The sequence below is a fragment of the Hermetia illucens genome, chromosome 2, assembly GCF_905115235.1.
Source record: "Hermetia illucens chromosome 2, iHerIll2.2.curated.20191125, whole genome shotgun sequence".
Classification (NCBI taxonomy): domain Eukaryota; kingdom Metazoa; phylum Arthropoda; class Insecta; order Diptera; family Stratiomyidae; genus Hermetia; species Hermetia illucens.
Genome location: NC_051850.1, coordinates 38220003 through 38245509, shown reverse-complemented (window position 1 = coordinate 38245509; position 25507 = coordinate 38220003). Strand labels below are relative to the sequence as shown.

The following is a 25507-nucleotide window of genomic DNA, read 5'->3' as shown; positions in this document are numbered from 1 at the left end:
TTTAAGATTAGAAATGCAGGCTGACACTTACCAAGCTGACCACTTTCTAAAGTTGCCGCATCTCCCGCAAATCCTAGACATCTCATATCATCCATGCATTTCTCCTGTAACGTCTTAAACCGCCCAATTGCGTAGGTGAACAGGTAAGAAAGATGTATATATAATTCCTTCACATCGGTATAATTCTTGGCTGTCTTGTAAGCATTCGAGTTAGTTAAAGTATGAATCTTGCCAATGAGATGTTGGCATATTTCCATGCTGGCAAATATTTGATTCTGCAATTGGGTCCGAGCCTGACCCAGAGGAGTGGACGCAAACACATGTTTGACGAGCGATGGTGTTTGGGCTGTAGGACGTATAGCCACAGCCGTTATTGGATTTCCCCCGTTCATCATATTGTTCACTTGATTCAGCACGTTAGCTTGAGGAGCTTGTATAGGCGCACCGTTTGCACCGATAAATTGTCCAGTGGCAGGCGCATATCGTATTGTAGCCATGGGAGGTGGTTGGATCGTGAATTGTTGAACAGGCTGTGGAATCTGTGGAGCTTGTGCACTCAGAATGGCGGTACCATTAGTCTGAATACCGCGAGCTGGCTGTTGTTGTAATTGGGCGAGTTGCGGCGGCCGAGAAATCGGGTTTGGTTGGCTAATGTTGATCGGGAAAGTACCTTGACTTGATGATACTGCCACGGAAGGTAAATTAACCGACCCGGCTGTTGTTCCTTGCCGTTTCACTTGGATGAGTTTTCCATTGGGTAAACGGAAAGTCTCTTGTTGAGCTGCGGTATTCAAGTCAATTCGGAACCCATTTATAGTGTGGTAGACAGGCGACTGACCCGGAGTAGCAGTTGGAGGTCTGTTGCCAATGATAGTTTTCCTACCCATAACCGTTGGCGATAAACCCCGCAACTGTCCAGGACTACTAACTGCACGAATTGCTAGAGGAGGAGCTTGGCTGCTCGTGACTTGCATCGATTGAGAATGAACTATTTGGAGAGGCGCCATTGGGCTACATGTGCTCAGAGGAGTGACACCAACAGGTGAAGGTGTCTGCAGTGTTGGAGTTGGGCGAGCCGGAGGGTAAACAGCTTGTTGCGATTGTGAAAGTATTGGACGCTGCCGGTCGGGTGTTCCACTGATGTTGTGATGTGCATTTGGCAAAGTAGATGTTGCAGAAGATGTTTGATCTATCAAGCTTAGCACATCAGGCGTGCAGACCACTTCGTCGTTAGGTTTTGCTTTCTTCGGTTCTGGAGGCGCATCTTCTTCAACTTTTGGAAGAATTTTTCGCGGCAATTGAATCTTCTTCTCTACTTTCTCTAATTGTGATGCTGCTTTTCGTTTTCTCGACATGGACGATTCACTGTCACATGATGAATCGGAAATATTTCCACCTTTAGGTTTGCAACAGGTGCAAAGATCTCTTGTCATTAATTTACGAATCGCAGATTCTGTTAAATTTTTGTCGAGGATTTCCCTGTTGAAAGAAAAAGAAATATAATTAGTTAACCGTATATCATCGTGAAAGATTAAAAGTTTATAAAACCAATTCACGGAAAACTATCTGGACAGTAGCAAAATTAACAATAACGGCTGAGTAAATAAGCCCAAAATCTATATATATGGTTACCATTTACCACTTAATGGGGTATAGCGAATCATATACACCTACGAGCCACCATTCGTGGTTACCTGAAATACCCTTCAGCTAGATTTTCCTAGGCCCACTTGCTGAGACGCCTGCACTTCTTCTCTACTGTTTTCCGCCAGATGCCCTTGGAACGACCCACCCGACGGTCATATTTAAAGGGTGGATTCCACTGCATGATGTAGTCCGCAATACAATTGTCACCCCTCCTCAATGTGTGACCTATCCACTGCCACTCTCGCCTTCAGATTGCGTAGAGAGTTCGAGCGCATCACCCCCGCCATTAATCGCAGCGGTTGATAGAGGTTTCAACCCCTTTCGTTCATAGATCCGCTCCCACAATTCCGCCGTCAGCCACATCTTAAGACGCCCCTTCGGGACGTGGCCGACGAAAGTTGTAGCAACCGAGAAAATAGCATTTTTCTTGGGAGCCCAATATTCATCGATATTCATATGCGGGTTACTCAGTGTATCTGCCATGATGGTGATCCCTTTCGAAGCCGATGTCAACGCCCTCTTGTTACGCACATCTAGGAGTCAGCTCCTAAATATACTGCTGATCACGAAGTGGTCGATTTGATTGCTAGTATGGTGACGGTTCGTTGAAACCCAACTGACCTTACAGTAGGCTCTGTGCTCGAACAATATGCCACCAATGACCAGGCGGTGGAGTGGTGGAAACACACAAACCTTCCACCGTTATCGCTACGCTCGCTAGGACCGTGTTTCCCCATCACATGTCCGAGCAGCAAGGTGTTGTCAGAGCCCACCTTGGCATTCAGATCACCCATCACAATGACAATGAGCAGCGTGTAATTGCTCCTTCTCCACAATATCGAACTCTCCGTTGGTTGATAGCACTGAACAATTGTGAGGCTCCTTAACGTGGCATGGAATCTTGCAGTCAGAATTTGTCAGAAACCGACCCCCAGGTGAAGGCAGCAAACTTTGCAATAGGCTTCAGACCCACCACCTGATTCGCGTCTGCTACCAATTGCTTTCCAGAATACATTGCCGCAAGAGGAAGACGAATACTCTCCAGAGTCCCACCATCTTACTTCGCTTAGGCCAAGAAGGTCAAGCTTATATCGTTGGAATACCCGATCAAATTAGAGAAAGCAGCTTGCATTCTGTCGAGGAGCGTGCGCACATTCCAAGAACCAATCATAGTCCACTTTCGATAGCCAAGGGCCTTCGGCATGAGGTCAGTTCCAATCCGAGGCGTTGTTGACTTTTCGGTAAAAATGAAGCTTCAACATTTGCAGGTTGCTGTCCAACAAATTTCTATCCCTTTTAGTGGGAGTCACAATCGCGGAAGGCACGGTTTGTACCCGCACCTGATCGAGCTCAGAATGCGTTTAACTAAATAGTATGCATGTTGAAGCGCGTGATGAGGTGTGAATGGGGTCTTAGCAGGAGAGCTGCTAGATACATATATGTGATACTCTTCCTTGCACGTTCTCTGTACGGGTCCCCTCTGTTGTATAAGTACGCGATGACAGTACATGGCAGAAAACTACTATACGCTTGTCAGCGCGTTTTCCTCATCGAGCGACGCCATGCAGATGTTGTTGGGTGTTCCTCCTCTTGGTGCAGAGGTAATTAGGCATGCCATGGCCTACAGGAACATGAGAGGCATACCTTTGCTGCAAACTGATTTAGTTAGGGCAGCCCGGGTAGAGCGGTTAAAACCGCTTGCGGCCAATAGATTGTTGAATGAGAGTGTAACATCTAGGTGGCATCTTAGTTGGAACGAATGTGGGACACATACGAATACCTTAAAAATGTATCTGCAAGAGAAAGTTCCGTCGTGGACTTTGGCCTCGAGATGGGCTTCCTCCTGACGGGACATGGTAGCCTGAATGAGTTTCACTTTCCGCGGAACCTTGCCTCCCGTCCGGGTTGTGTTTTGAGTGGGATAGACTCTGAGGACTGGGGTCATGTTATCTGTGTCTATCCAGCGTACTGTGACGTTCACGTAGTGAATGGTGTCTTTGATTTTAGCCAGTGCCTTGCTAGCAGTGATACGATTCGATATGCTTCGCGCATGCTGCTTTCCGACGAAGAAGGGAATTCCTCGACACTGCTTCATCTGCAGCATGATGACCGAATGGCTCTAATGGATGGCCACCAGTCTCATGTGTTTTGTGTTAGTGATGTTTTGATGCGATGGACAGGGACCGGTTTCCTGGAGAAGAGCCACTACACCATATATTATAGCGGCCATCCAGTAAACCATGTGCTCGGAGTAGGTTTCTTAGTCAGCCAAAAAATGAAACCTGCTGTTATCGGCTTTGAAAGTATAAGCGAACGGCTATGCACTCTGCGCTTGCGAGGCAAGTTTAGAAATATAAGCCTCATAAACGTTCACGCCCCTACAGAGGAGACTGCAGAGTCGGAGAAGGATACCTTCTACGAGGCAGTAGAAAGAACCCAAGAAGCCTGTCCCAGATATGATATCAAAATCATACTTGGGGATTTTAACAGCCAAGTAGGGAAGGAGCCCGTATTCAGGCGATACGTTGGCTCCCATAGCTTACACGAAAAAACAAATGGTAACGGACTGCGGACTATTCAATTAGCAGGGTCACACGAAATGGTTGTTGGAAGTACCTGGTTTGCGCGGAAAGCCGTCCACAAACATACGTGGGCCTCTCCAGATGGGACCACTTTCAACCAAATTGACCACGTGTTGATCGAACGCCGCCACCTCTCAGCCTTGATGAATGTCAGAACATATAGGGGGGCCAATATAGACTCGGATCACTATCTCGTTGGCATGGTGCTCCGAGCTCGAATAACAATACCACCTAGAATCCCCTCTGACAATCAGGTGAGAGTGAACACTGAAGCCATCCACAACACAACCCTCCGCGACACCTATAAGAGGGAAATGGATGCCGCAATAACCGCAGTCAATAGAGGACCTGGAGATGAAGCATCAACTAATGATCTTCACAATCACCTGAAGAACGTTATCATGGATACGGCCACAAATATACTTGGCCCCAGCCGCAAAAGGAGTCGGAACGGCTGGTTTGACGATGAATGTAAGCTAGCAACGGAACGGAAGAATGCCGCATACCGAGTAATGTTGCATTCTCAAAGAACGCGGGCACGCGCAGAGACTTATCACGAACTCCGTCGAGCGGAGAAGCGACTTCACAGACGGAAAAAGGAAGCCTGGGAGAACCAACAAGTCTGTGAACTAGAAAAGTACAGGGAGCAACCGCACCAGGCGCGCAAGTTTTACCAACAAGTCAGCAGGATGAAGCCTTCTACACCTCGATGCTCATCCTGCCGAGACAAAGAGAGAAATCTGATTTCCGACAGAATGGGCATATTAGAGCGATGGGTTGAGTACTTTGATGAGCTACTGAACAACCAGAACATCGGCGAGTTGGAGGTCCCGCCAACTGAAGACGACGGACAAATACTGCCACCACCAAGTTTAGGAGAAACAGTCCGTGCAATTCATCGGCTAAAAAATCATAAGTCGCCAGGAGCCGATGGAATTACAGCCGAATTGGTTAAATATGGAGGCGACCAGTTACACCAAGTGGTTCATCAACTTGTGCTCAAGGTATGGGACAGCGAATCAATGCCTGACGATTGGCAGCGAGGCATAATCTGTCTCATACATAAAAAGGGAGATATCACACAGTGCAGCAATTATAGAGGTATCACGTTGCTGAGTACCATCTATAAGATATTCTCCACTATCTTGCTAGGCCGGATAGCCCCATACGCCCAGAACATCATTGGCCCATACCAAAGAGGCTTCACTCCAGGCAAATCAGCAACAGATCAGATTTTCTCTCTGCGGCAGGCGATGGAAAAACTGTTGGAATATGGACAACAGTTGCACCATCTGTTCATCGACTTTAAAGCCGCCTATGATAGCATAGCCAGGGTAAAACTGTACACGGCCATGAGGGAATTCGGTATCCCGACGAAATTAATAAGACTGACTAGGCTGACCCTGACCAATGTGCGAGGCCAGATAAAAGCAGCAGGATCACTCTCAAGACCATTCGACATCAACAACGGTCTACGACAAGGGGATGCGCTATCATGCGTCCTCTTTAACCTGGCCCTCGAGAAGGTGATCCGTGATGCTGAGGTGAATGCAAGAGGTACGATCCTCTTCAAATCCACCCAACTACTGGCCTATGCTGGCGATATCGACATCATGGGAAGAACCACCCGAGACGTTCAAACTGCCTTCATCCAGATCGAGCGGGCGGCGCGAGATCTTGGGCTGCACATCAATGAAGGCAAGACAAAATACATGGTGGCAACGTCAGCACCGAAGACGAATCAACCAACAACATCAAACCGCACTGGTCAAACACAAACACGAACAAGAATAAGGATAGGGGAATACAACTTTGAGACCGTTGACAATTTCTCCTATCTAGGGTCGAAAATCACAACCGATAACAACTACGATGATGAAATCCGCGCACGGTTGTTGTCAGCCAACAGAGCCTACTTCAGCTTACAAAGACTGTTCCGCTCGAAACGTCTCACCATAGGGTCAAAGCTCTTACTGTACAAGACTATGATCTTGCCAGTCCTCATGTATTCCTCGGAAACTTGGGTTCTTAGCAAGAAAAATTGCGAACTCTTGGCCGCGTTCGAGAGAAGAATCCTCCGAAGAATTTTTGGCCCCCTACATGAGGATGGACGATTCCGTAGCCTACACAATGACGAAATCTATGAGCGATACCATGACCGTCCGGTTGTGGATAAAATCCGGCTCAATAGGTTACGGTGGGCGGGTCACTTAATCCGTATGGATGAAGATGATCCCACCCGGAAAGTCTATAAGGGCAATATCTATGGTAGGAAAAGAAGACGAGGCAGACCCTGCCTAAGATGGAGCGATGGCGTGGGCCAGGACGCCAGACAGCTTTTAGGGATATCGAATTGGTGGACCTCGGCGCAAAACCGGGATGTCTGGAGTTCCTTATTAAGGCAGGCCTAGACCGGATACCGGTTGTTGCGCCGTTGATGATGATGATGATGTTTTGTAATGTAATATTAATTGTGTTGTACGCAGAGGGGGAATTGACTGGTGGAAAGGTTCGGCTGTGATTCTCCGCGTCGAGCTGATTCCAGTTAACCCTTTGGAGAGTACCATCCATCCGGAGTCTGCAAAGGATTCATCCGAAGTGGTGTTTGCCACGAAGTCACACTGGAGGTAATCTGGCACCATGAAAACCGAGATGGCCTTCTGAGAGCATATACTCCAAGCACCCTGAGAATTGTGCTCTCAGCTCGGTTATTGGCGATTGGCTCCCTTATAGAGCAGAGCTCTTCGTGGGTTCAAGGGCGGATTTGCTGCACAACTCGGGCGCCGTATCCGTTAGTTGCGGCAGAGGTATCAGATAGGCCTCACATCCATTGGTATGCATGTTGAGCCTGCGTTCAGTATAAATCAGTAGCGCTGTGCAAGTCATGGTAGGGCTCTGATTGTAGTCTCCAAATCAATCTGTGTCTGAAGAGGACCGTGGGATTATGCCTAACGACAGATACTCACGTTAAACCCCAGGGCTTTCAATATATATCCCTTTTAGTCACCTCTTACGACAAGCAGCGAAGGCTTTGAGTATATTCTTAAGCTTCAAGACACAAGGCACAAGACCTATGTATGCTTGCAACAACCACCAAGGTGCTCTGAAAGCACACCAGATGTAAATTCGCCAAAGCGCTATGTACTACCAAGAAATATGAAGGTTGTGGATAAAGTTTATAGAGCTAAGGGGTACATGGTCGATATTGTCGTTTACCGCTTCTCGTAACGCTCGATGTTAGAAATGCCTTCAAATCCGTAAAAAGTAAAGTAGAGCAAACGGTTTCATCCTAAGGGCGAACCTCTTGATCGCTTCCTACGATGGTGGTGTCTCGCCGGTTATGCAATTCATATTGCGTTACTTGCTTCAAGGGGCACTGCTGGACAGACGCAAAGCAGACTTGGCCTATTAAAGCGACTGATAAGCGGATGGTTAACTGCCCACGACTAAAAAGAGAAGAGTAAGTAATTTTTAAGCGCCTTGCGCAACTGTAAAGGCAGGAAACTTGGCTACTGGCGCCTGCGTACAGCACTGCCTCGGAGCTGATTGGAATGGTGACTACGAAGCTGACTTCGCCACCTTCTTTGTTAAGGAACGCATGACTATTTATAAACATAAAAGTGAGGATACAATATATTTAGCTGTCATAAAGAAAGGCAACATATATTGAATGGAATGGCTACTCTCCTGGGAAAAAGAGTCTAAAGATGGATGAACTACGCGGCTCATCGGAAGCTCAAGACCGTGACTGAGCGGAAAACATGATGAAATGAGTGACGAGCCTACCCAGTTTCCAAGCGAGTATAAGGGTTCTGAGTGTTACTTGCATAAGATCGGTAAGACACGTTTCCCTGACTGTGTGTTTTGCAATTGGGTGATGGACGGCATCGACCACAAATTTTGTACTTGTGGAAGGTGGAAGGCGATTCATCAGTAACTCTATGTACACCCAGGGAAACTCTATCCGGTTAACTGTCATGGAGATGCTGATAGGAAGGCGGAAGGACCAGATGGTAGGCAGTTCTTTGAACTAACAATTTTCCTTCCTCCTCGTCTCACCTGCTAGTGGCAAGAATTTCCTCATTTGAAGACTCCCCGTAAGACTGGCGTGGCTTTGATAAATTGAAGCAGAATTTGATATCACACGAGCCCAGAAGTTTAAATTATTCACATTGCTTAGAAAGCATTTTTGCCAATAGTTATCTGCATTTAAGGAACTCAGGATATCGAGAAGAAAGAAATTTCTAAGATCAAAATCCTGACGGCATTCCATGGGTTCGAGAGACGGGACGAAACCTTTTCCAAAACAGGCGTAAAGACGTAAACAGCGTAAACGTTCTTTATAGAGCAACCATCGAACAACGTTCGACATGTTTGGACCAATATATCTAATACATCCGAAGGCATGCATTTAATTGTTGCGGTGGGAGCTAAAATTGCTGAAATTCATCCAGCTAGCCAATTGTCCGGTATTATGTACTTGAACGTGCTGAAAAAAAGAATCAACTGACTCGATAGAATTGAGACCAAGCCCGACACATCTCAATCGAAATCAAAGTACTCCCGCATGCAAGATGCCCTTTATTGCGATTATCGCTACCAAAAAATCTATTACCATATTATGGAATTTAAACACCGGACTATGTTTGTTAACCAATAGCAGAACCGATACCACTGTACTATCTCACAAAATGACCAAAGAGCCCTAAAGACACTAAGTGCCTGATTTGTACAGGCAACCATATCTAATATCATTAATACTTTGACTGAGATGAATTATGAGTTGATATTTTACAGGCACCGAAGTAGAATAATTGACCAAGAAATCGCCTTTTATGATTTGTTCGAAAAACCAACACCGATTGCACACGAGATTGTCCAGCTACAATAGCAGAATTTAACAGGAACACGTCAAGACTGTCTTTCAGGGACTCCGAAAGTAAGACCTAACTGCATGTAAAATGTTTGGTTCGTCTAGAACGTGTTCGCAACGTTCGTGCGAAATCAAGAGGTTCCTAAATCAACATCTATTGTCGTTTCGACCCTTGAGTGGTTTACCATCGACCAACGTTCAGGCTAATTTTACCTAGTGAATTTTTATTAGCGCAAACTACAAGAGAAAAGGACACACCATCGGAAAGGTCCCTAATTTCGAACGGGATCATAGATCGGGAGAAGTCACTTTAATTTTTGTATACCAAAAGACCTGACACCATCAGAATTTTCTTAGGTATACTGAATTTACCGGTAGTACCTCAAGGACGTTGCATTGGCCGAAACTCAATTGCTCATCGGAGTCAAGAAAGAGTAAAATGAATTTGGCACCCTAATTTAAGCAAGTACTCGGGAAGTGCAAAATCCAATTGACCAACACAATGCTGCTTGCTTATCAGAAGAAAGAGGTAAGGTAAGTTGAAGGTTTCTTATTTACCAAGATTCCAGCTTACCAGCCATAGCGAACGCCCACATACATAGTTTTTAATCGAGAAATTCACATAACAAATTAGACAAGTATGTTTGGCTCAAAGGTTCATTACTACTGAAGTAAAACTAAGTCAGTGGAGCCTTTAAGAATCGTAGCACAAGTCTCGACCATATTTTCACTCTCAATTAACGGCAACGATACTTGCAAATGTTTGTAGAAGATTTGACCGCAGTGCACACTCCATGACAAGCCAGTCAAATTGTCTGTGTCAATATCTTTGACAAAATCGAAAACAACAGGGTACCTATAATATTAAAACCGGTTTATCGCTGGGAGATACACCAGGCAGAATAAGGTCATCGCAAACTGCATCTTACCAGCCTCTAGTATTCACATAAATACCTCAGAATAACTTTTGTAATTATTGGCACACATTAGACATTTTTTTCTAGACAGAGCAACTTATCCAATTTCACTGATAATTCTGATAAGCTTTAAAACAAGGCCAGATAACCAGGCTGTTAGGGAAGAGGAAGGATGAGAAGAGAAGAACAGTATTGAGAAAACTTTTAAACAAACGTTCCCCTAATGTCCGTCTCCGAGAAAAATGCGTGTAACGGACAGACAGACAGTAAACCGATTTTAATAAGGTTTTGTGTTTAGACAAAACCTTAAAAACCAGGCCTCCAGTCTATGGATCAAGATACCATAACGAATTAGGGATAGAACAAAAATATCCTGCGCAAGAGACCTTGAGATGCGATGATGCAATTTTAGGGCACCAGTTGTACTGGGTGTTAGAACTCTGATTGCGTCATGAATAGTTGTGTCTGGTTTTGTGTTTAACACGCTGCTACAGGTTTCACATTTCCACAACATTAGGTGTAATGATAATGAAATTGAAGCACAGTGTCATTGAAAAATAGCATTTCTTTTTGTCTCAATGGAACAACCTTATCTAAAAACAACCTATTTCCAACAACCGAGATAAGATGTCCAGATTAAGTTTTATGAAGAATGAAGTGGTAGTGGTAATCTCCCGGAAACCTAAAAAGGGCAACGCAGATATGTAAATCTTAAAATCAGAAAGGATGATTTGGGAAACCTTTAACTGCAGAGACATCATTTTTAATTTAGTCCGGAATACCATGTTAGACAATTAAGTAATAAGACTGATTTTATTGCCGCGTTTGTGGTAAACCTGCAACCTTCAAATTCTCTTCTCCTTCCCCGGCATCCTTCTCCTCTCCATTGATATATTCACCATCGTTCTAGCTTGTTTAGTTCGCCTGCTGTGTCGTGTTGAGTAGACGTGTGTTGGTGGTGCCCGTCACGAAAATAATAATAATAATCGTTGGCGCAACAATCCATGTTGGATCAGGGCCTTGAAGTGTGTTAGAGCACTTCATTCAAGACCGTAACGGTACACTAGGAGGCAATGTGGTAGGCATTGCGCTCGCCCGAGATTATTACCCTGATTTGACTCAGGTACTCATTCACAGCTGAGTCGACTGGTGTCCGACGTCAAATCACGATACAAATTCCACTGCCACCAGTGAGATTTGAACCGCGACCTTCCGTACGACAGCCTCGCGCTCTAACCACTCAGCTATTAGGACACTCGTCACGAAAATGGGTAAACGAAATCTAGAGCAACGCGTCGCTACAAAATTGTGCGCCAGATTGGGCGAAACAGTTTCCGAAACGTACGCTAAAATTGTAAAAGTTGCATGGTGATAGTGCTCTTAGTCGTGCTCAGGTGTTTCGATGGCATAAAGAATTTAAGGAGGAGCATGAAAACGTGGAAGACGAGGCGCGGAGTTGGAGACCAGTCGAAGTGCGGACTGACGCGAATGCACAGCGTGTGCGCGCCCTAATCCGTGAAGATCGGCGGCAGTTCGAATGTTGGCCTCAGAACTGGGTATGAACCGTGAAATAGTCAGACAAATTTTAACAGGCGATTTCGGAATGAAAAAGTTATGCGCGAAGATGGTTCCAAAGAACTTTTCTGAGGAGCAAAAGCAGCATCGAATGACCGTCGCAGAAGACTGTTTGGAACAAGTGGAAAACGATCCCACGCTGCTTGATCGAGTTATTGCAGGCGACGAGAGCTGGTTTTTCCAATGCGACCCGGAAACCAAACGCCAAAGCTCACAATGGTGTGGAACAAAATCGGTGGTCAAAGGAACCCATTTTGAGTTAATTACGGACATCCGAGCGGCCGTGACGAGGGTACTCGCGGACAACCCAGTCAAAGCGGGGACTACTTTGAAGGGAATAGCAGAGTTGTAGAACAATTTGTAAATATACGGTTTTTATGTAATCAGTCTCATTACTTAATTGTCTTACCTCGTATAATGGACAAATATAAGAGAGTGATCATGATAACAGCTGAAACTGCAGAGCAATTTCAGAACACCACAGCAAAATAATTAGAGAATGTCTGCATCTAAGCAATCACTGCAACGAAATGTAACTTAAACCAAATATATAATAAAAGATACTCACTGCTTCTGTTTTTCAATAAAATTCATCAACGCCCAATGTTGAGCTCGTAAATGCCACATAATCTTCGGTGCGCACACGAAGCAATTCCAGTTCTCATTCTCTTCAATATCATTGACACAATCCTTGGATAGATTCTGAACGATGCAATTCGTACAGAAGACATATGGACACTTTGAGCAGCAGTAGACTTCACCTCCTTGACCACACCATCTACAATACAATTCGCTACCATCTTCACCCTTGCTGAATTCTCCGCTGTTGTAAAACTCATGACACTTTTTGCAATGTGTTACTTTCAGGATAGGATGCATACGAATGACACTTTCGTTGGCAGGAGCCGTTCCGATATGCACTCCGCATACTGTACAGTGAACTTTTCGATCACTAACAACATTCACGGTGGGATAGACTTTAAGATAAAATCGACGCTCATCTTCAGGGATCTGTTCATCGAATTGGAGGCGGAAACCTGAAATAAAATAAAAAATAAATTAGATTTGATGTACAGGAATCAAAACAGAAAAATATTTTAATTTAAAAATCATGCTTTTAAGTTTATCATATTCACAACGTAACCTGCAAAGATAATGAAGTTGGAGCATGGTCTTGCCGATAAATAAAAATAGTTTAAAAAAACCCTTAGAAGCTACTTCATCTTCTCCTAAGCGCATCTGCTGATGGAATAGAAAAATAGTGAGTACATGCAAATGAATTTAATTGAAAAATGGGCCTAAGGAATGCCTTATAAGAGTCTATGAAAAATCCAAGAACGCAAAGAATGTAAATGACAATAAAAAGACCAAAAAATATTGGGACTCATAAAGGAAACAGTGTCGGCAACCTGAAGCTTTGACAGCAAGGAGCAGCAAAAAAGACCTCTTAACCACATTTAGAAAGAACAGGGCAAAGTAGAAAATAAGGCAGGCGACGATATACAAACCAATCGAAAATTAAGAAAAAATAGTTATGGCATTAGTACTCTTTTGTAAAACGAAATACTTGCAGCGATCGAAGAAGATATGAGATTACATCGTTATACATGTGCTCGATACAACACTGGAACAGGGAAAATTAGGAGAAAATAACCAAACAGCACAGGCGTACTCGCCGGATATCCATCTGCATAAGACCCCCTTAGTGCTCAAGAACTAGCTCACTAACTTCTCTGACCCATAACCAGGCATGACAAACAGCAAGGCCTCTAATATTGTGTTCGAAAAGCAAATTTGTCTGAATCAAAATCAACAGTACGTTCGAAATCGTTGAGCTGCAGTTCCAATATCATCACACTTACTACTGTGTAAGTGACAATCCTAAAACAGCGGGACAACACAAAGATGAAAACAAATATCCATGACCAATCGGAGTAACGAGATCGCGACGCTAGCGTTCAACCAACTCGGCCATCGAAACGACGTTGAAACGTTGGCACAAGTCGTTTGAAGAGAGCCGGAAGAAATTCGCCGCAATGATAGTCCAACACCACCCGAAAAACAAAATATGACAGATATGCGTAACTGTCTGAACTCTGATCGATTGTTGACCCTTCAACTAAGAGCAAAGATACCAAACTCAACCGGACACAATCATTCAACGCAGTGCAGCCACCGACGAACTAAAGGAAATATTGGCGCCCTGACCCAAGTGGGTGCGAATGATTGATGATGGATTTTTGAGTTCGACTCGAGGATAGATTTATAGAGAGATAGTTTAGTATGACCCACTTCAGAATCATCCAACCCAGGGAAACATTTATAAGCAAGTCCAGGGTCAAAACCATGTTCATTGACTTCTTTGACGCCAATTTTTTTCCTCAGTGTTAATCACCAATCGGTTCGGATATGTGCAGTATGAATTCACAAATTCTATCAAATGCAATGAACCATAAACCCATATTTATCAGAAGAGAATTTACCTGACGGATAACTTGTCTTCATCCTTTCAAGCTCGCTGTTGATTGTATTCTTCCTTTTTCGATATTTATATTCTTTGGTTTCTGCTTTTGACATTTTTATATTGGGCAAAAAATTTTCTTAATAATAATAATAATAACTCCGCCGAAGCCGGTCCCAAGCCCGGTTGTGAAAGGAGGAGGGATGGATAGCTTCAGTCTGAATGGCTGTACGCCACCGCAGCGTCTCAGGGGGTAGGTGAGGAAAGTGCAGGAACTTTGCAGACTTGCAGATTACTCACTAAGGAAGCTATCTACACACCTGGCAGCTAGGGATAAAATGCACCACCAAAAATGAGAAGAAGGAGAAATTTAAGGTCCGGTACGGATAACCGGCGGGAGTCGTCTGACTTGGTGACTGGGTCGGGCTCTCGTAATGGACAGCACGGCGTCGATACCGCTAGTCGTGGGGCGGTTTGACGTCTAGGCGCCACGACGACCAGGAGCACAGCTCCGCCTGCTGCAGCTGTTTCGCCACAACCTGTGGCGACCACTTCAGCAGGTTCGCGTAAGAAGCGGATGAAATGGACTGAAGAAATGAACCTCTTCATCATCCGCTCCTACTACGAAATAACGGCGGGGGCGGGTACAACATCTTACCGCCCCTTGTTGCACCAGAGATTCGTCGAGCGTTTCCCGCAATTCGCGCACGTGACTGTGCAGCGAGTCGCAGACCAGCACCGCTTTATTACTCGCAGCGACACAATCCCGGCCACCATCAGGGAACGTGTTCGACTTGAAGTCATCGGGGAAACTGGTGACCGAGAGTCGATGGGGGCAGAGGCGGCGGCATCAACAACATCACGCCGCACTGCAGACAACAGGTTCAGTACTCGCCGAAGCACTCTTCTCCACCGTCCAGCTGAGGTTTCCGCTGAGGTTCGGGACGAATTCCAAAGAGCGTGTATAGAATTCTCGGATATGGATCCTTTGCATAGACCAGGCATTCCCAGGCTCTATGCATCTCCAGCAACTCCGGGAATTCTATCTCAAATCAATGATGAGATTGCATCTCGACTATGTGCTGATATGTCGCTGCTGCAACTACAATCACTTGTGTATTGTGGTGCAGTTGCGGCTATCAGATTGCACGGTCAGAAGATTCACTTTCGTGTTATTGGTTTGAGTGACAAAAGAGATCCACCATGGAAAATTCGTCTGGAGCGTCGGCGGGACTCACTAAGGCAGGACATTGCTAGACTGATTCAGATCAGCACTGGCAATGCCAGCCGACGGGTGAGAAACAAAGTGCAGAGGGTTTACCGGAACTATGCCATCCCCTGTGAGACACCCGTTGTTGAAATTCTGGACACACTAAAGCAGAAACTTTCTGTCATATGCAGTCGGTTACGGCGGTATGGCGAAAGTTATTCCAGACGTGTCCAGAATGCAACATACGCGAGGAACCAGCGGAGCTTTTCAGATCTCTCAACGAATCCCAACAGAGCGCCCAGACAATACAGTTCTCGGTGACGGAAGCGAAAGAGTATTGGGATGGACTTTGGGGGTTACCTGCCCAGCATACTGAGCATGCTGAGTGGATCACCGCCGAAGGCACCCGCCATGTCAATACACCTGGCATGAATTTCGCGGATGTTACCGAAGAGGAAGTTCGACGAGCCATAAACAGCTCGAAGAACTGGAGGGGCCCAGGTCTGGATCGGGTGCAGAATTTCTGGTATAAGAAATTTACCAGCGTACACAGTCGGTTGGCACGCAGTATAAATGAGGTCATGAGTCGGCCGGAGGAATTTCTACCTTTCCTCACTGCGGGGATTACCTACCTTATCCCTAAGAAGGACACGATGCAGGACCCCGCAGACACAAGACCGATCACTTGCTTACCAACCCTCTACAAATTCATCACGTCCATTATTAGTGGAAGGATCAATGCGCACCTCGAGACCAACAACATTCTGTCCGAGGAGCAGAAGGGCTGCCGAGTTGGGTCAAGGGGTTGCAAAGAGCAACTCATTATCGACTCGGTAGTTGTAGGACAAGCAACTAGAGGCCAAAGAAACCTCTTCAGTTGCTATATCGATTATGCCAAGGCTTTTGATAGCGTTCCGCACACCTGGCTAATCGACATCCTACATCTGTATCGCATTGATCCGAAACTAATAAAGTTTTTGGCGACAGTCATGGAAGAGTGGCATACCACCTTATCAGTCCGTACATCTGAGGGTGCTAATACCTCAGAGCCCATCCGTATACGGAGGGGCATCTTCCAGGGGGATTCATTGAGTCCTCTTTGGTTTTGTATGGCACTGAACCCCCTTTCATGGCTACTGAATGATGCTAGAGGGCATGGTTTTGCAATAAAATATGGCCTACGTGCTAAGTGCGAACTGACACACTTGATGTACCTAGATGACATCAAGCTGTATGCTGGTACTGACAACCATCTTAGAAGTCTGTTGAGAATAATAGACATGTTCAGCCGTGATATTCGGATGGAGTTTGGATTAGACAAATGTCGAATCCAAGCCATCCGCAAAGGTCATCACGAGCCGCATGAAGGACATAGCATTGGTGACCTACACATCGAAGCTATGACCGAGACAGACTTCTACAAGTACCTAGGAATTCTGCAAGGAACCCATGCTCGAGTTGGTGATCTGAAGGAAGCTCTGCTGTCCGAATTCCTGCGACGTGTAAAGCTGGTGCTGAAATCGCATCTCTCGGGGATGAATAAAATAAGCGCGTTGAATGTATTCGCTATCCCTTCACTGGCTTATGCATTCGGAATATTGCCGTGGACGAAGACCGACCTGGAAAACGTCCAGCGGCGGATACGGACAACTATGTCTAAATTCCGAATTCATCACCCAAAGTCTGCCGTGGAGCGGATGAACCTGCCTCGTGACATCGGAAATACGTGGAGAAGAAGGTGAACTATGAGCCATTGGCTCGGGAAATCAAAGAAATTTGGCGTCTCGAGCGGGTGGTTGTAGTTCCCATAATATTGTCAGCTACAGGTATTGTACCTAAATCCCTCACGGCTTCCCTTGATGTCCTGGGACTTTCGCACAGTCTGGTTCAAACCATGCAGAAGTACACCATTCTGCATACGTGCTCGATGTTGCGGGGAGTACTGGACGAATTCTCCCACTGACCTACCACCGGCCACCACCACCAGTGCCCCTTTAGTTTTTAAGTAGGTAGGATCGTCCGAGCCTAAATGCTTGGCACTTAGTGCTAGTATTAGGTAAAATCCGGCATCTGCCGAGATTGTGATAACTCGGAAATAATCGTTGGCACAACAATCCATATTGGATCAGGGCCTTGAAGTGTGTTAGAGCACTTCATTCAAGACCGTAACGGTACACTACAGTAGACTGTAGGAGGCAATGTGGTCAGCATTGCGCTCGCCCGAGATTATTACCCTGATTTGACTCAGGTACTCATTCACAGCTGAGTCGACTGGTATCCGACGTCAAATCACGATACAAATCCCACTGCCGCCAGCGAGATTTGAACCGCGACCTTCCGTACGACAGCCTTGTGCTCTAACCACTCAGCTCTTAAAATGATATAATGCATCTAGCCAAATTGAGCTTCCATAGATTATTCAGATATTAGATTTTCTTTTAATTGTTCTTGAACGTTCCTATTAAATTATGGACTGCGTTTGAGCTTCGATTTTCCCTGGAATTAAAACCCCATTTCATCACATTGATACACAAATTACACCTGGAATAATGGAGTGTTAAATACTCTGCCTCATTGGAAATTCGAATTTGCAATTCTGCTTAAAATTTTCACTAATAGAATCAATAAACGATACTAGGAAAAGTTAAGACGCCTTCTATGAAATGGATCAGTTTGGCTTGCTAATTGATGTTATAATTTTCCATCGAATTCTCAGTTTATACTTTTCTAGGTATGTATGGTTTTAGGACGTTAAAGTACAAAACGGAACAAGGAGAGTAACATGTGCAATAATGTGTAATATCACTTATACTGATATTGGTGGCCTGAGGAACTTTCTCCCACTGTTTTTGGTCCACTTATCCCCTATTTTCTGCTTGCTACCAATTTTTTAAAAACAAAACGACTCTCGGTTCAGTCTGAGAAAATTAAATTGATTACAATTGAGGAAGTCCTGGGGGCGCCTCGACTTGATGACGGACCGAACCACTTGCTTGGGAAGCGACTTACTACCTCTCGTGTCTAAACACCCAAATTATTCACAAAAATTGACTGACGGTTTCGTCTAATTTAATATAATTCGCACCCATGTCGTGTTGGCGATTATATATAAATGGAGCGATTAACACCTGTTGTCACTTTCAATCACACTGCTCCCAGAGCAGAAGTGAGACAGCGTCTGATGAGTTGCCTTTGCCGTAGACGAAATCGATTAGTTACTAAGGCAAGAATTAAACTGGGTCTTAGTTTTGACATTTGATGGAAAGGTGGGGAGTGCGGGGTGTTGAAAGTGATCATTTCTTTAAGGGGGCCATTCTCAGAAACTACCCAACCGAAAAATCTGAAAAAAATCAAGAGCTGCCACTATATGGTGCCTGGGCTCCGAAATATCTTCCATACCGATATTTGTTCAAATAAAGTTAATAATAGTATATTACTATAATTTTTTGTAATTGGCTGGAAACCTCCCCCCCCCCCTTAAATTCATCCTAGCACTATGAAATTGCAGTGATGTAGGCTATAATGGAGAGCATGATCTTACCAAGTTTGGTGAAAATCGCACTATTGCTAACAAAGTTATAATACGTCAGTGTTGTTGCTTCTTTGAAAATTAAAGACTATGAATGTCAATATCACCCGAAAGTGGATATTCTCACATAATATATGGATATATTACGTGCTACGTACTAAGAAATACCCAAAAACCTTTCATAACTGAAGCGTCCGCTTCCGGTTTCCCGATTTGTTGAATTGTTACCATTGGACCATGGCTCATTGATTGTGACAAGTTTTCTCCAAGAATGTAATCCATCTTCGAATCTTTATTTCATGACAGTCTCCACTACGACGATACCTTTAATTACCGGTAGGAAGCCACAAGTCACTACCACCATTTGCATTGCCAAATCCATCAAAATCTGGCGGATTGAGTTGCAAGAGTACTCAGGTACGACCGTACGAGAGCTAGCTCTCACGAGCAAGCTATTTTTCTACTTTACAAAGGCATAAGTATCGTACAGTCTACTTCCATCGTTGTCGGGGAGTACCACTTGGTGAATGTACCTATTAGAGATATTACTACATCATAATGAGGATCATGACGATTCTGGTTACATTCAGGTCCGCACTCATATATGAACTTCACAGAGGGGGGATTATTTAATCATCTAATCTGAGAACCTCATTTTAGGCATTGACCATTAACGCTTTATCTAAGGAAACGTAACCAGAAGCACTACAAAGCCACATGTTAGATATTTCGACTCTACCCTTGAAACTGAGAACGAGATAGTTTAGCATATAGTCAAATGAAAAGCATCGGTTGGTGGTGGTGCCCTGAATGCCGTGAAGTAGAATATTGCTGTAAATTCCCTTCTTAACGATCTTCTTTACGCGCCTCTAATTGTACACACCACTCTCTCTCCTCTTAGTGTCAAATTTGAAAGTAACATGTACCTACTCCCCTAGCTTCGACGCTTTTTATTGATTGTATTCTCCCTTCCATTAACTGGCCAAATTCTCCCGACCCACCCACCTTCTTTCTGCTATTGACTAGAAATGTTCCCAATCTGTCATGCAATCATGCTGTCTTTGTAGATGACATCCTTCTCCGTTTTGTTCCCCTCTTTCATCGCAGTCTGCGGAAGTGCCGTGTATGGTTCCTCTCTGGATCCTCCAAGAATTAAATAGGAAACGTGTATGTTATTTACAAGAGGATAAGTGGAATCCCGTTATCGCCATGGATGAAATAAAATACGACACACTAACAGAAGTAAGACAGAGCATCGGTCGGTTTTTTGAGCTTCGAAGAATTCCATAATTCCGGCAAGAGGGCTGAAAAACTCCGAAGGATTGCCAGTCTATCATTAGAGATATTGCAGGACCTATAGTGCCATACCCAGAATTACCAAAGATCCGCTGCAAATCGACGAACCTAACAACCTAACCATTACATGTGCAATCCAGCTACACGTAGACGTGTTGATCAGACGGGGGAAGTAGCAACGACACATTAAAGAAGGACGACAGCTCCATTCCTAGCTCGCTATTAGTTGAAATCCGCTATCACAAGATGGCCAACCCAGAAACTCATGGCGTAGGGCTGCGGATGAGAAGTGCAAGCTTCACGGAAAATCATAGAGGAAGCTGAACACATTTCAGCAAACCGCCAACGATATTGCCTAGGCTCTAGCCCCATTCAAAAGGAAATGGTAACCATATTATACACTCTAGGCGAACGACCACGAATGATTACTACCATTGCTTCCCATACAAAAAGGCATTCTTCCACTCCAGCAGAGCAAAATGCTCTCCCTACCACTCACAAAACTATGTTATGACCGCGAAAAAAAAGTAGAGTTTTTGACCATCAAAGGGGCAGATTAGCCTTGCCTAAGGACAAGAAAGATCTCTGAGGAAAAGAGGGGTCTACTAAATATCATATTCTATTTGGGATATATCATACATGGAACAAACGAATAGGATTATAGGTATGACGCTTGAAGAACGCCTTAGGCAGGAATAGCCGCCAGGAAAGAGAAAGGTCGAAAAAGTGTTAGACAAAAGGCATTGTATCTCAAAAAATTAAAAATCAGGATACTATGCTGAAGGAAGCCAGGAACACCAGGGAGGTAGAAATCTAAATCTAGGTAGAAAAGCCTAGAAATTTCCAAATTACCCAAGGTTGAAAGGCTGGATAAAGATCTTGGTAAGGATCCAATGTATGACTCAAATTATTGTTAATTTAAGACCCCTTTCCCTTCCGTTTTTCTACCTTTTTTTTCTTTCAGGGTTCATTTACTTCGTAATATACCCTCCTTATATAATTGAAAATTATAAAAAGAGAAAAGAACCAAGACTTATTTACTAAAAATCAAATGGTAAACATTGAAGAAGCAGACAAATAGCCTACGAAACACTGTCTATGATTTTAATAAGTAAAAATTTCCCGTCAACAAGAAAATTTCAACTAATTTTAATAATTTCTAAATTAATGAGTTTCCATGACCTATCGACTCCTGATTATTCACTCACTCACTCTCTGTACTTCAAAAACAATCAACCACCACATACACGGTCAGAATAATCGACCTTCTGGCTTTTTCCTTGAGCCACCACCTTTACAAGATGATAGATCTGCAAACAATGCATTACCATGATCAACCTAACAAGATCCGATCTCCAAATGTTTGCCCCATAAAAGGTGAGATTAATTCGACTCTCTAATCCAAATCTCTACACAGAAGATAAACCATGTCAAAACCTTATATTCCATAAAAATATCTTGAAGGGTTTAAAAGATACTTTTGAGTCCTGATCGGAAAATTAGTCAAATAAATTTTGTAAATCAACTCACAGGATTGACAAGCCCATTTATCCAGGTCAGGGATGTATTAACCCTACATGGAATATCCGGTATGCCATAAACTCCTAGCACCATGACTGCTGCAGTAAGAGCAAAGGAGGAGAGTTCAGCCAGCTTAAATCTTCACAGCCAGCCCGTACCATACACGAAGGCAAGCAGCCCATTCACCCTGCAGCTAGATATCCCTCTGACATTCTCCTCTAGCTAAAGCTTGGCAATCGCAAAGGAAATGCCTGACAGTTTCTTCCTCCTCTCCAGAGTTTCGACAATGCGAATTGTAAGGTATTCCGAACCTAGCGGCATGATGCCTTATAGGCCAGTGCGCCGTGCAAATCGCCATTATTTTGTAGAATTTGCACGCATCTGGCACACACCGCACATTTCTCGCGATCGGGTTTTGTTATAGGCAAGCCAAATTTTCGTTGATTTAGTACAAGTGGTGAGCCTTCGCCATCTGAGGTCCCCGGCTGTTAAGTCGTACTAGTAGATTCTACCCTTAACAGTTGCTAGTGGGGCACAGACTCTACCTATCGAAGGATTGCCAAGAGCAGAACCCCGTCTAACTGATCCGCCAGCCTGCTCACACCCCTCTATGTTCCTATGACCGGGAACCCAGAGGAGGCTGACCTTGAGCGTGCCGCCCAAACTGTTCAGCACGTTTCTGCACTGCCCCACCGGTCTGTCGTCGCTGAGTATAAGGTCATAATGGCCATTTAGTTGTCGGTCAGAATGGCTCGGGGCACAGTTCATGGTCCAGCCTTCGGCAAACGAACCAAACCAATCTTTGTTCATTTAGCCACGGGAGGTGGAGTTCGAGTACACTTGCCTTGACGATCAGCTCCATTTTGGTAGGATTTATCCCGGGTCTGCATCTTGCGGTCTGCAGGCATACCCAATGCTCCTTCCATCGCAACACTCACAATGGAGGGAGACATCCCTAACACCAAAATCAACAAACCGTCGACCTACCACCTTGATGCAGCTCCTGTCCAATGTCAAAGAAACATAATTCTAGATTCGTAGTTTCAGCATTTAGATCAGCAGCCGATCTGTTGCAACTCAGACTCACGCATATACTTTCGAACTTCGTGGAGATATGTTCAAATTTACGGATCCAAACGGGCTCATTGAGCACCAATTCAGACAGACTGATAAATTGTAGACATTGATCATATTTTCCGATTTCCACCTCGCGAATGTATCTGTTTTTGCCTCTTATTGCGCCGGAGATTTATCAAATAGCTTCTGTAGAATATACCTGATGCTAAACAGGTATCCTTAGAGTGGCAAAGATATATTCTTTCTTCTAATCCTAACCTACTTTATAATCAAAAATATAAACTTTACGTGGGATGAGGCAATAACATCATACTATTCTTATCCTGTCCATCTTTAAACAGAGCTGATTTCTCAGGATACACCTATATTACCTTCATCTGTTTGATCATCAATGTTATCATCTTTAGGCTCATCATCCAAGAATGGAATTGCTGTTCCTGTGAGTCTTGTGTTTGCATACATTTCTGGGCGAAAATGCAAACTGCAAACATGATGACGTTTAGTACTCCCTATCAAATCCGTTCGCTTCAGAATCGTCAACCAAGTAGCTCGCCTGAAAGTCAACGGAATAGATGTAAAGGGCAACGCGAGGAATTATCGAGTTTTGAATTACTTGTGACGCTTAAGCATCTATGCCTTTTAGCCGATACGTTTCCGATGTAAACATATCTACAACAACTCAAGAGATTTATTTGAAGAAATGTGCATGTTGGTAGATGAATTAAGTAAAAGATACAAATTGAGGAGAGTTTATTGCCTAAAATTATTTGTTAGAAATCATAAATGCTGTATTTCAAGAACCAACTTGGAATTTGTGCAGAAAAGAGCAGACTGATCAAAGAAACAATTAGTTCCCGAAATACAGTATTTGTAATTTCTATCAAGCAACTTCAGCCAATAAAAGAAAATTCTCCTCAATCTGTTTCTTCTTTCACTGGCCAAAAGATATCCTTCAAACTTCTACTTCGAATTAAGTGTTCAGTGGGAATTAGATACATGTAGTTACATGCAGTCTTAATTTTACGAACGAAGGAAGAATAAGGAAAGCAAAAGCAAATCACGTACTAGACGAACCTTTCCCATGAAAGGAAGAAGGAAATTCAAAAGGGTAACAAAGTACACAATACATAGGCAAACGCTAACCTATACCTACTAAGATCCTTACAGAATAACTAAAAATTTCTCCTTGATGAAAATGGGGAATTTTTCAGTAAAAATTTGATTGAAACTTTTTCAAAGCGCTACAACCCATTTGGTTGGTTGCTGTTTTTAAGTAGCCACTCTACACAAAACTTATGCCACACACTAGACCTTAGTATATAATGCAATATTATGGTTTGCACTCTATAAGACTTCCATGGTGCTGTCCTTCAGATCCATTGGTAGCGCTCAAATAAACTAAGAGTCCTGAAATTTTATTGCATGGACAGCCTATGCCCCAAGATTGCCCCGGAATGTCCATATTATTTGGTAAACCCACTTTCGCGGCACGTCATCTATCTGTGATTCGGCATGTATTCTTACATATAAAGTGCAGTATTCTGACATGTATGTTAGTCATTTCAATGTGGTAGAGGTAGCCAACCCTTGCCTCGACTCTTCTATTTGCTCAGACTATGTCCTGTCGATCGAGAGCCCAGATGAAAGTGACAATCAATAAATCACATGACAGTTAGGTTCAGTGGGTCTTCGCGAAGCTCATGCATGATGAGAAAATAATGATCTCTTGCGCTTATATAAGATTGGCTGTTTGTACAAATTACTACATCTCGTTGAGGGAGCACAGGCGTGTAGCTATCGACACGTTCTTTCCCAGATTTTCTGAAAAACGCTGACATAAGTTGGATGGTTAAGCAGCCGGATACAACTTTCACGAGCCTGCTCCTGTAGCATGGTTGACCATATTTCGCCAAAGCAAACGGATTTTAGCTGGTCAGGTATGGAACCGGAGCTTAGCCACCCTGAACAGACGAATCAAAAAGAACGGAAAAACAAATCTTTCTCTGGTTTAAATGGTGAGGGCAATTAAAAAGGTACACCTTTCTAATATAACCGAAGCCTTTAATTTAATCGGTTGTAATTAGTGTAATATTTCTACCATGTTATTCAGCATGTTGTACTTATGCCTTGTATCAAAGAAGAAATATGTAGCCACCAAAAGCTGTAGTGTTTCGCTACACGATCCTGACCGATCATACATATAGTGGTATGTTGCAGAAATATACCTGTGTATAATTGAGCTGCTCAGGTCGGGAGTGTGGATGCCACCATTTATCAATGAAAATTGGCAATGAGCGCGACCTGGCCTGAAAAGGGGAACCACGAAAAAATAAAAAACATGTCGGAAAACCGGAAGCTAGGCGCGTCAGGTATGAAAGGTTTTGTTTGCTTCTTCTGTGAGTATATTTGAATGTAGAACTATCCCATTGGTACGTAGCCCGTTATGTATATGCATTTAGCATGTCTGACTACTCACTTTAATGTGACATTGGTATCTAGTTGCAGTAAATTTACACGGGAAAGTCAACTTTGAACTACTGTACTGTTACTAATTGTATGATTTTGATCAAACTTGGGGATAATATGCTTTATATTATATTTTATACTGCTACCAGCTTTTATGAGTCTGGAATAAACTTAACGGGGCTCTACTCAATTTCCCCAAAAATATGGTAATACACTATTATTAACTAAATTTGAACAGAGATCGATATGGGGAGTATTTTGATATCAGATTTTTCAGATTCTTCGGTTGGGTAGTTTCTGAGAATGGGTTCGTTAAGGAAATCATCAATTTCGACCCCCTCACTCCCCGGTCT

The 25507-nt window shown here is 43.8% G+C and overlaps 1 protein-coding gene across 2 annotated transcripts in view; it reads right to left on the bottom strand.

Moving 5' to 3' along the window:
• The window catches only part of LOC119648176, a 51266-nt gene that overhangs the window by 2187 nt on the left and 23572 nt on the right, over positions 1–25507 (bottom strand). Inside the window, exons 2-4 of one of the 2 annotated variants that reach the window (XM_038049756.1) lie at positions 23060–23241; positions 12163–12631; positions 32–1479 (exon numbers count right to left, since the gene is read on the bottom strand). In XM_038049756.1, the coding sequence (XP_037905684.1) occupies positions 32–1479; positions 12163–12631; positions 23060–23241 (2099 nt within the window). The remainder of the gene's footprint in view (positions 1–31; positions 1480–12162; positions 12632–23059; positions 23242–25507) is intronic. The other variant, XM_038049757.1, reaches the window with a different exon arrangement.